Source organism: Labrus bergylta, chromosome 21 (genome assembly GCF_963930695.1).
Source record: "Labrus bergylta chromosome 21, fLabBer1.1, whole genome shotgun sequence".
In the NCBI taxonomy this organism is placed as follows: Eukaryota; Metazoa; Chordata; class Actinopteri; order Labriformes; family Labridae; genus Labrus; species Labrus bergylta.
The window spans coordinates 11096676-11109376 of record NC_089215.1 but is presented as its reverse complement, the minus strand read 5'-3'; the positions used below and the strand labels follow the sequence as shown (position 1 = coordinate 11109376).

Here is a 12701-nt window from a genome sequence, read left to right as displayed (position 1 = left end):
TTTTTTTGTCATTTTAATTATTTTTTTTTACAAGTTATGTTACCGAGGTATCTTGATTTATCAGGGAAATGCTGATAAATTAATCCCTTAGACTTTTGCTTTTGTCTTTTTCAAACCTAAAATAAAAGTACAAAAATATCTTTTTACGTTCTTGCTCGATGAAGTGTATTACTCTTTCATGTATGAGCCATGTTTATCGAGCCTCACAGTGGTGCAAAAGAAGGGCAGGTTATGATGCCGATGGTCACAAGCGCTTGATGTGCTCTGTAATCTGAAGTACAATTATATCTTAAAGTAGCGCACTTAAGCTCATCACAAATCCAATACCAATCAGTGATGTCCTTAGTTCTGGCCTGTTCGGATATTGATCAGATGCCGCTTTGCTGATGAAAGTGTTGCTCTAGTTGTTTTACAATATTGATTAGTGGGGATCAAGAGAAGCTGTTTTCTGTTCACTCTTAGAAAAATAAATGGTGTCACCCATGGGTAGAAACCTTAAGAGCATTCCTTTGCAGAAGCTTTAAGAGAATTGTGTGTATTCTTTTATGGTGTATATAATGAAAAGAAATGACGGGTAATGTATTGTTACAGGCTGATCGACTCCATGAACAGAGTGTAATAAATGTAGATTTGTAGACTGTTACCGACAATATATTTTTATGTAATACTCTGTTTCATTCAACTCTTTACTTTATTATAAAAGAAAATGAAACGTCACAAAACAGGAAATAAAGTTGGGAGTTAGTGTGTATTAGAGCCCGACCGATATGAGATTTTTTGGGGCCGATTGTGATATAAGGGAGAAAAAGAAAACAGAAACTGATATATCGGTCGATATCTTTCTTAGATCTATGTTGGATCTGTAGAGATAGATAGATTTAGATACACACATTTATCCTTCAATTGCAATTATTAAACAATTGTGGAAAAGATATATAACGTAGACAAGATGGTCACTCAACTGTAAAGTAACTGTGCATGTACGCGCATCACTGCTTAACACTCTGTAGGGTAATAATGCTTGCTGTAATCCACATAGCACACTCTGCTGGTACCTGAGAACTGCTAGCGTAATCCAGAGATTCTCAAGTGAAATGCTATTTGACTGGTGAAAAAAACTCGTAATATTGGAGCATACTGTATCTGTGATTAAATTATCCAATCCTGATAGTCACTGGATACGCTAATATTGGCCGATATTATTGGCTGGCTGATAAATTGGTCGGGCTCTAGTGTGTGTACTAATTTGAGGCTCAAATAATTCTCCATTTGATCCGTGTGTCCTCATTGACATTCATCTGGAAGTGATGTTCAGCGTTGTACTTTGAGAAGAAACCTGAGGGTTTCACTGTTCTCTTCTCTGACGTACACTACAATAGATTGTTTGATCCTTTCAACAACTGTTTTTCTATCTGCATTCATAGTCAAATACGTCATCATTTAAGAAGTGTTCATCTTACAATTTACTGATTACTGTTAAAACAAAGATTACACAAATGATTGGGCTTGATTCACATGGTGGTGAGTTTAAAAAAAAAGAAATCAATGTAGATCTTAATTTTGACACTCTGAACACATACTATCTAGAGATACACTGTGACAGCAGCAGAAATGATCACAGCAAAATTTCCAGCCTGTGGCTCTAATCTGTTTTTTTTGGCAATTTAAATACATTGAACAATATTCCAAAAACATTTTGTGGTGTTGGATTATTATTATCATTATAGATCGTTATGAAAATGTGTTCTGTGTCTTCAACACCATCAGAAAAGCATTGTACTTTATAAAATCAAAGTTATATCCATGAAGGGAATAAACACTTTGTGTTTTTACTAGATTACTAGTTGTCTGACCAGACTGTGTTTTGTGTTTTACTGACGTGTCATTCTGTGTTTTAATGTTTCAGCAACTTATGAGGGAGCGTCAGCAGATGGCCAGTCGTCCGTTCGCCTCGGTTGCTGTTGAGCTGGGTGGCCAAGGAGAAGAGACAGCCCTGCTGCAGCCTGTGGTTGATGTGAGTTATTTAATATTTCAACAATGTATGCAATCATATCGATTCTTATGCCTTTCCATAATGATGTCTGACAAAGAAAACAGTCGTTAGTACGTCAATCTCATTGTGATTATGAGAAATATCCTCTCCTCAAACTCCAATATTTTTTCAACGAAATCAGACTGATTGTTATATTAGCAAAAGCACCAGATACAAGCAGGACTTCTACTGACATCCAGAACATCACATAGTTGTGTAGTGCCTCATAATTGGACCTTATTGTGCTCTCCTCAACCAGCTCATGCCCTCTGCTCGCAATTCTATGTCAGCCCTTTATCCACTCCCCACATCGATAAGTAATCTGGCCCTGATAGCCCTCTCTCCACATGTCCCTCTACTTCATATGAATTGTCCTCTGCAATCAGAGGAACAGACATGCTGACGTTTTCAATTGTATGTTAAAGGAAACATCTTTTATGTGAACTGATGTCGTGAAAATAGATGGGTTTTTTTTTCCCCTGAACGATTTTAAAAGATCTTTTGAATGCGACTTCAATCCCTTTTACAACAAAATTCAGTCACCATTCTGAAAAGCATCGCCCAATTGGAAAAAAATTTGGAACTTTGTATTATTGTCACTTAAAAGTGTTTTATTTGTATTTATTTTTACAAAACATTTCGTCTTAGGTCATTTACTAGCAACCTGCTGCGTTCAAATGTTGATTAATTCATCATTACACCCCGCACATTCACATGCTTTTTTTTTTTTGCCACTCCACCTCTTTATCCCTGTATGGTGAAAAGGGACAAAGAGACACAAACAGACAGAAGGAGTGCAGCTCTGAGCACACTCCAGGTCTCAATGCCACCTGGGATAAAAGCGTAACTTAAAACAAAGTGTGGAGCTGCATCCTCAAATTGACATCGAAGGACCGGCAATGTTTCCTCGGGTCGGGGCCGGCTCTGTGCCACCTGCCGCTGAGAGAAATAAAATCACTGTGGCAACCGGCAAAGAGGCACTACATTAGCTATTAGTGCAGCGCTGAGTGCCACTCAGTGTGCATTATGGTATCGTGAAGGGCAATGTAAAGAAGAAAACACTGCTTCTTAGCTCTCTGAGTGCACTTTATTGTTGCACTGTTAAAGTGGTGAGGCTCAGCCGGAATCTGAAAAGCGCCTGGATACAACAGCTTTGTCTTCATTTCAGGGAAATATTAACTACGTACTTGTCGGTTGGGCAGGTTTATTTAACAGGTATTTAATATCTTACTCTAACCCTTTTCCTTTACCGTGCAAAAAACACTGACAGTGTTGTTGTTAAACCGGTGCATTAGGTAGAGACTTTGCATCCACTGGGGAGTGTTGCTGTGAATAATGGCCCAAGCTGTTTTGAAACGATAACTGTGAGAAAAAAAAAAAAAAACACACCCTCAGTCCTCTGCATTCTCGACCCTCTCAAGATGCAGAATGAACCGTTGCATTGCCTGACTTGAAATGTCACATAGAAGTCCATACAGATCTGAAGGAAGTAACTTTCAAAGCATTCCAGGAAACACTGGAGAACTTTAAGAAATTAAGCTAAATTAGATTTTTCAGCTACGGCAACTGAAACAGATGGTACGGTGCTTTAGTGCTATTATGTTAGTCATTGCCATCTCATCTTTTCCAGTACTAAATGAATTCTCTCTAACCACATGCAACAATGTGTGAAGGCGGAAAAGTGTTTGATGAGTATGAAAAACTAATATTATAGCTGAAAATCACCAACAATTAATCTTTTTCACGTCATCTTTATTTAGAGCACGTTCACTTTCTGCAGTCGTGCTGGCATCATGCTGTTATCGTGCTGTAATCATACCGTTATCGTGCTGCTGTCACGTGATTTTGATAGTTTGAAGTATTTAAATGAAATAGAACAGAAGCTGCAAACACTTCAGGCTCTTTCACTTCTTGTTTGTCCCATGTGCAAGTCATTGGACAAGGTGCTGCTTATAAAAAATATGTAAAAATGTTTAATTAAAGCTCTAAGGATATGATTAATTTAAACATATATATATATATATATATATATATGTGTTTTTATTTGTGTTAAAATAGAAGCTAATTATCGGATCCAAGTCTTCCTCTAGTTTTAAAAAATGTATCTATTAGGTTTTAAATGTTTGGTACCACATACAGCTTCCTCACATGGCTTGGCAGCAGCACAAGGTGAAGCATATGATTGAAACAAGCTTAATTCTCTTCTATAAAGGTTAATTGGTCGACATCTGGCACCACTTAGCTTGTTGAAATATTTGTTGATGTCAAAGAGGACACTGATGCTCACAATAACCACTGGTTTACAGATTATTTTACCAGCTCTCTTTTTACTATAAGACTCAAACCTTCTCTTTCACAGCTGTATAGAGAATATAAACATATATAAAGGAATATCATCTAAGAATTTCATGCACAGCAGGCCTACTGGGGATCCGTTTTCAAGGTAAAAGATTTGAGCAAATCTTTGACCATCATACAAACACCATTAGAGGATTGAGCTCGTGTGAGGGGCTGCATGAACGAAATGACCCCTCACAGCCCTTCCAACACATTAAAACATTTCACACCGTTTTCTGTGATTGTCAGCTCTCATCTCGTTTCATTAGTTAGTACCAGCTCTGTGTCACTAAGTCTTTGCAGAGCCTCCAGCTGGTCTGAGAGAAAAACGAAAAACGAAAAACAGCCTTCAGTGCCCATTTCCTCCATTTTTGGTCAGGGTTTTAACCCCCCCCAAGAGATGGATGTTGCTTTTAGTGACCAGGATGTCAGCAGCTGTTTGACAGAGAGCCAGTCAGAGCACCAACATTGCAGGGCCAGGCCTCAATGTCACAGATGTCTCTATTCAGTATGGCCGACATTCAACATATGGAAACGCTAACGGACAGCTAGTGTGATGGATGACACCTGTCAGCTGGGGGGAAAGAAAGCTGATACATTTAGTGTGTTCATATGTGTTTGTGTGCTTACTTATGTGGCTGGGTGGTTATGAATGACCAAAACAAAATCCTCAGGCTTGATTAATGCGTCGAAGAAATGCAGGCTGGGTAGACTTTTTATTTGGAAGATATGAAAATGGACACCGCAATTTGAAAAATCTTTGATAGGAAAAGGCAAGCCTATGATTTGAAATGGAATGAAATGATTTATTAATGTTTTCATTTCCTCTGCACCCAAGGAATACTTCTGTTATCCCAGATTAATATTGGAATTTGATTTCAGAGAGAAAATGAGAAAGGCAGAGAAGAAAGAAGGTTGAATTAAACATTTTGGTTTGTATGAAAGGCAGAAATAACAACAATGTGTTGATTTTCGATGCTCAAAAGTAACCATACTTATACAACCATCGATTTCCAATGAGCTTACTGTACAAACATGGAATGCAGAATTGCATGAAGGTTTATCATTTGGTCACTTAATTAATAGACAGCAATACACAGTCAAATGCAGTAATTAGTCAAATGTCTGGTTGAAAAGGGCTGAACACATTTTTCAAAATAAGATGTTTTATAGTTCAAAGAATCTATAGTGAAGTTGTTCTTCTGCACAGCTATGCTTTAAGCTATATGCTAACTTACTTAAGCAGGTGAGGAAACTAACTCTAGCTACATAAATGTATTTATTACCACCAAACACAAGCTAGCTCTAAAACTGAAAGAATGCCATTCATTTTTGACAATTATAAATTGTTCTGACCACTTGTTGGAGCTTAATTAATCCAGGATGTTGATCATCAGGGGACCGCGTGTGCCTGTTGAAAGTTTGTTCAAGTCCATTATATTATTGTTTTACTCAAAAACCATAATATCCACTCTTATGATAGTGCTACAATTCTACAATTCAATTAGCTATTTAGCCAATTAGACACTTTTATCCAAAGGGATGTACATCAGAAAGTAAGTACAACACAAGCAAGAATCTAGAAAGGAGGAAACAGTGAGAGCTAGAGGAAAAAGCCAGGGGGTCACAGTTTGCTGTATCGATCTGGGGATAATGAATATCTGTACAAAAGCTCATCTCAAGCAGTTCAATACACATCCGTACAAACCAAACTGCTATGATATGTAACAAGTTTCTATTTCTGCTGCTGAGTAAATGTTGTATGATCGAGCAGACGTTCTTTAGTTTCTTTCAAAGTAAAAGTAGGTTTGTATCCAAACAAGAAGTAAAGTATACTTAGCTTAGGACGGTACAAAAATACAAAATAAAAGCATAGCAAAAAACGTTTTGAAATGAAAACATATGGAATTTCAAACCAGCGATTAAATATGCGATGAATCAGGATAAACTTTTATTTTTAAGCGATTTATCACCATATTAAACTTTAAGTTGTTGATCTTAAGTTTTTCATGAAGTTGCTGCCACGAAAACTTTGAAGACATGATTCTTTTATGTATACTATAAAGAAGTTCTGCAGCAACATATAAACCAGTCTCATTGTGATTCCATTAGTTTGTAACGGCTGTCAAGATTTTCCACCCAATTGTCCAACAGTTAAATTAAGTATAATTTTTACATTACAGAAAACTAGACTGTGTTCTCTTTGAGATACATAACTCCTCTGGGACCATTAAATGTACAGAAGTAGTCTTTACAGTTGATCCAAGGGATGCATTTTTCCAGCGTAGTATACACTTCAAGTAACGTTTTTTGTGATGGTAGATATTTTGAAATAAGGTTATTTGGACACAATGTAAGTAACATTCTCTGAGAATAAACTGTATATCTATATGTTCCTAAAAGAGCTGGATTGGCTATTAAGTGTAAACCTGTCATATTTGATTATACTTTGTATCTGTTCTCTGGTCTGTAATTTCTGTCTTCACCTTTGTCCTGCTCTCTGTTCTCATCATCTTTCTGTCCCTCTGCATTAGTACCAACTGATTTGTAGTACAGCCGAATGGAAAACACGCTGAGCACTTAAACCTCTGCAAATGACGAGATCCTGCAAAGAGGCTAGCTTTTGAGAAAGCCCAAAACCAGTACATCCAGTACATGATTAACACACAAAAAGCTTCATGAACTGGGATAAACCATTTAGCTTAACCTGTAATTAACTCGTGTACCTGTGATTACATATCAATAAAGCATTCTGCCTTAAATTGATTCCCATTGATATTTTTGTCTTCAATATGTTAAAAGTTTCAAGTAAGAAAAATTCAATCTCATATATTTAAAAAAGAAGTGTCCCTGAAAAGGATATAGTTGAACACTGCTGTGCTAACTAGCTAACGCTGGCTGCTGAGCTAATGTTCTGCACACCGGATAATGTATCATTATGATGCTGACCATATTTGTTGCTTTCAGTCGATCGTTTAATAGCTGTTTCAGCTCGTGGACATTTTCTTGGTGCTCTGATCCACTGTGTGCGGTATGACCTTCCTGTGGTTGAGTGGCTTTTTTAATGCTTTTCACATCACCTAGTAACTGTGATAACACTGTAGTTGTGAGCCGTGACATTTGAAATGGCATTTTTAATTGGCAGTTGAAAGAAAAATTACACTTTGCACTCCGTCGGGAAGCTTAAGCACATTTGTATGTCACTATTGACACTCGTAGTTTAGAAATTAAACATGTTTATAAGATTTAGATTAAATCTTTTAAAGTTAAAGCAAAGTTTGAAATGAACAACTTCCAGTGAAAGCGCACCACAATCCTGATTCTCTCATATTTGATTGCATTTGTTTCTGCATCCCTCCCTCTTCCACTTTGCCTCCGCTGTCACTCTCATCTCTGTTTTAAATCCAGCCCGACACAAAGCAAAAAGGAAAAAAAACAGCCAATTCTATTCAGACTTGTTATTATTCCCCAATTTCTATGCCTCCATCCACAAACATGCTGTGAAACCCTTGGCATTCATTATCAGGATGACATGTTTTTCACGCTTCAGACAAGCAGTTTTTGGCCATTAACTTGGAGGGCAAGTCATTGCCTCGATACATGAACCGCCTGTCAGGGACGCACAGAAGTGTTTTTGTTGTTCGGCCAATCAAAGTGCGCGTCTCGGGAGGAGGGCGTCTTAAATGTCGCGGCTTCAGGGGTTAACATCATTGACTGATGGGCCGCTGGTTCTTAAAGCATGTGTGCTATTGAAAGAAAAAAAAAAACACACATGAATAAGTATGAAGTTTATATTACTTTGGTTAAATTGGATCTCATACTTTGACTATGAAGTAATTTAAACGTTTTTTCATAATCAATGACGATTTTGTGGCTTTGTTTTTTCTTCTTCTCTTTTTCGACTTCTCAGGGTGCACCTAAACCCGTTGCGATGGAGCCATGCTCAGGAGGGAAAGCTGCCGTGTTGACCGTCCTCGTACATCTCCCCTCTGGGCCTTCAGGCTTACCTCCACCTGGACAGTCAGGTAACTCGCATACGGGCCATACCAATTATTATCATTTCAATTCAAATTTGCCAACATTTGCAACATGCACTGTATGAGGAAAAAAAAAGCTGATTTTTTTTGCCTTACATAACCTTTACCACAGGAGAATGTGTGCATATCTGGTTGCTTAATTAGACCTATATTCAAGATTTCTCAGTAAACCGAACACAGATTTACCCGGGTTCATCACCCAAAGGCGCACACTGCTCACTTGATCTCAGCTCCGTCTCCAATGACTATGTCTGGATTAGCTTTACGGCCACATTCTGCTAGGTAAGGCTCGTCTGAGAAAAGTACCTACTGCTGTTCAATCCCAACTGCAGAGCACATATCCATCAATCTCCACTAATTGTAAGCTTGTAACTCAGAAGTCACAAAGCGGCTTCAATCCGTTTTATAACAAAGGTATAGATTGAAATAAAGCGGGGGGGGAAACATGCTCAAATGTTAACATCGAGAGGCAGATATGAGGAGAAATTAATGCTGTGTCAGGTCCTTTTGCAAGTAGAAAAGCAAAAAAAAAAAAAAAACATCAATGCTATTTCTGATGTAACACCAGGACATTAGGAGAATCAGAAACAGTGAAAGGCTTTCATGACAGAGTTTCACAAAAGTCTACATTAGTAATACTTTTCTACTGAAATTCAAATGATGCTTATTTAGGATTCATGTACTCCACCGAAAAATATATTGCCCTCTGGAGTTCAGGGTTTTGTATGGATTCTGCATGTAACTAAGTTGAAAGAAAAAAGACTGAACACAACTCAGTAGGCCAGATGTGTCTGCTGGACTGCACATGTGAATCTCTGCCTTACATTGCATACATTCCCTTTTCAGAAGTCCTGAGCACAAAAAGCCAAAGAGACACAAATTGTATATCAAAACTTGGCTTGTAAAAATGTCAATTTCAGTGATTCTTTCTTTAGAACTGGGTCAGTTGATAATGCCACCTGCATCTAAATGAATAACTGCAGTTGATATGATGGGATGAGATATGTTTATATACATATACTCATTGACATAATGAAACTTATCTAAACCCTTCCATGTATGTTCCAGGGTTAATAAAATTTAAAAACAGCCATTAGGAAAATATGTAATAGCACAAACTTAACCAAACTTATCACAATGAAATAAAAGGCCTGACCTTATCTCCTACAATGAATGTTCTCTCAGAAATTGTCGCACCAATTCCCAAAGGACAAACTCCAATGTTAGCTTTTTGAAGCTGCAAAATATTGTCCCTCAAAGTGCGTCTCTGTGCATTTGAAATATTCCACACATGCACCAATTTGTAGAAGTTTGCTTTTTTTTTAATATATATATATATATATATTTCATATATATTTTTGCTTTCCTTTGTAGGAATCATTGTTGCCAGTGCCCTGATAGACATCTCACAGCAGAAACCAACAGATTTTAAGGACAAGTCGCAGGCTTTCAAGAACCGAAAAGCCCATCCTCCAGCACATCAAGGCACCTGCGTCTGAGTCCCGCAATCGAATGGATTCTTAAAAAAACCATCTGAGGTCGGATTGTTCAGACGTTGCCCATTCTGAGGCTTTTTCAAGAGACAAATGTGGCTGCTAACACTCAATGAAACTTGCCAAGTCCGAGGGGCACAATCCTTCCTTCACCTTTCCTGCCCACTTCTCCCATTACTGGAACTACTTTTCCTCCACCTTCTGGACCTCAAGCTCCTCCTTTCCTCATGAGCAGTCAGCTTGTGCAAGGAGGGACTCTGCCTGATCAGTTACATCACCAGAGAGATCCTGCATCTGTTGAAAGCTTCAGCGTCAGTATTTTGCAACACCTTTTTAGATGGAAAAGCAAAGTTGTCTGTATTTGGGTTCTATCAAAGTTTACCCGAGTTGAAACACATTATTTAAAAAAAAACATGCTGCCTGGGTTTTAGCTTCTTTTTTTTTTTTGCTGGCCAACAACTGGTATTCTACGGTGCTAATGCATTTAGTTTCCATGACAAGCCTTTGATGTATGAACTCAATACATTCTGCCTTTTATAAGGAAAGGAAGGACTCCTATTCCTTTGTTACACCCCATAACCACATGCTAGTGTTTTGACAACGGAGAGTATTTAACAAGCCACTTTCACCAATTAGTATTACGGTTGATTTTAGCATTTACTGTACATATGTATCATCCACCCAGCTGAAGCTAAAGTCTGTAATTTCTGAGGAATGGAAAGCTGCAGAGAAATGAGACTGAAAAAAAAACCCACATCCTGCAGCATGCGGGAGAGGACTGCGAACAGAAGAGAGGCACAAACAAATCTTCAATGCATGGAAAACTCCAAATCTTGAGGAAACATTGAGATGATTTAATTTGCAAACTGAAGGTTTTCCTTTGTGACTTTTTTTTTTTTTGTTACTCGCTGTTGAAGAAGTTACATGATGCGAAGAAACACTAAAGTTCAGGTGACTTCTTTAATGTTGTTTTGCTGTGCAACTTGGACATTAAGCTGTCGAGCTTGACCTCGGATTGACGTCGTTACGAGAAAGAAGCCTGTTTGAACAAAATAAGAGCAGGGGCATTGTGCTGGCTGTGTACTTGTTGGTTTGTATGTTTTTATGTAAGAGCCCTCTAAAGCTACACCTTTATTTCAATCTATTGAGTACAAGGAGTTCCGTTTCCTTTTTTTACAATGCCTTGGCTTTCATTGAACTCCTACGTGGGAGAAGGGGCAAGTTGATGTGCAGTATTTTAAAAAGCTGACTGTTTTTTAGCCCCGCCCCCAACCCCCCCACCCCCACACCCCCACCCCTGGGCTGTACAGTGTCTTGTTGGAACAAATGTGATTCTTTGTCACTCTTTCTCTCTTGAGATTTCATGTGTTTGTCAGGTTTTTATGACAGTATGGCAAGAGATTATCTTTATTTTCCGGGCCTTGTCACCTGTTCCTATTATATCTTTGAATTGTAAGTCTTTTGCTACACTTGTGAAAAGAGCATTTCTGTTATTATTTTTGTTTTTTTTGATATTTAACAGATTCCTGTGTAGTAGCGCATTTAACTATATTTTATTGTTTGACGTAAAACAGTTCATTCGACGTCAGCTCTCTTTTGAAACTGTGCATCTTTAAGGACTGTATGGGCATTGTATTTGTGTTGCAACTTGTTCACTACGGTGAATTTCATAAGGATAGTATGCGAGCTAATGTGTTTTTTTTATTTTGTGTTTGTAGAGTAATCCGATAAAAGTGTCATTACACAGGAATCTGGGTCTCACCGTACCGTGAAAAAAAAAAGATGATAAACTGCATATCAGTAATCTTCAGTGTATTTGAAAGATGGACAATATGCCAGAAAATAAAAACCAGGAGTGGACATCGTCTTTGCACAGTCATCTTTTTGAAAACAGTACAAATAATGCAGCCGTTGAATTCTAAGGTATATTTCTCGCCTGCCTGTCGTATTTTTTTCACACCAAGCTTCAACCTACAATTTGTGATTACATTCTGGTGCCCAGCGTTCAGCACTGCTTGATTGCCTCAACTAAAGATAATTATTCCCTCTGAGCGTGTGTCGCAAACACCAGCCAAACACAGACCTAGATGGTTGTGTGTTTTGTGCACGGAAACAGTGAACAAGAGAAATCGACAGGGAAAGTTGCTATACAGTGTATTTTCTACAGATTTTTCTTCTGGTATAAAATTGAACTATATGATCTTCTTAAATGTTTATGAATGTATGTAATAAAATAATTTTGTTGGAGCATTATGTTATTGTTTGAATCACACTTTTTCTCAGTAATTCTTTTAAAGATTGTTATAATTTTCTAAATCTGTCTCAAAGTTAATAATACATCCACTGATGCGCAGACTTGGACACATCATCAGTGTTGTTTCCTGGAGTTACTGGGTGTTTCGGGTCTTGCAGGGGCTGATCAGACCCCGGACTGTGTCCAAGTGGCATTCTACTACCCCCACTGCTCTCCCCTCTTCAACCAGAGCCATCTGGAGGCTTTTTCCGCTGCCTCCACGTTGTTGCCTATGGCTCTTCTTCGGTTTGCTCCTGTTATCCCCAGTGTGCCGTAGGCTTTGCTCAAGGAGTGACTGGCAAACCACCGACAGCCCACCTCCACTGGCATACACCTGGTCTTCCACCCGTTCCTCCGACGAGGAAGGAACAGAAGTAAACGTCCAAGGGTCAAATTAACCTTTAAAATCAATATTCTATATTGTAAGTGCCTATCAAATATATATTTTTTATTTTCTCAATTTTATTTAAAGCTGATTAAATACTCATTTGACTGAGCAGAGCTACAAA

At 38.1% G+C, this 12701-nt stretch overlaps 1 protein-coding gene across 1 annotated transcript in view; it reads left to right on the top strand.

The window, feature by feature from the left end:
• atrnl1b (attractin-like 1b) overlaps positions 1-12152 on the top strand; it is a 69105-nt gene extending 56953 nt beyond the window's left edge. Inside the window, exons 27-29 of the mRNA XM_065949632.1 lie at positions 1907-2014; positions 8280-8394; positions 9781-12152. Coding sequence (XP_065805704.1) covers positions 1907-2014; positions 8280-8394; positions 9781-9905 — 348 coding nt within the window. The 3' untranslated portion in view covers positions 9906-12152. The remainder of the gene's footprint in view (positions 1-1906; positions 2015-8279; positions 8395-9780) is intronic.
• Positions 12153-12701: the final 549 nt, after the last annotated feature.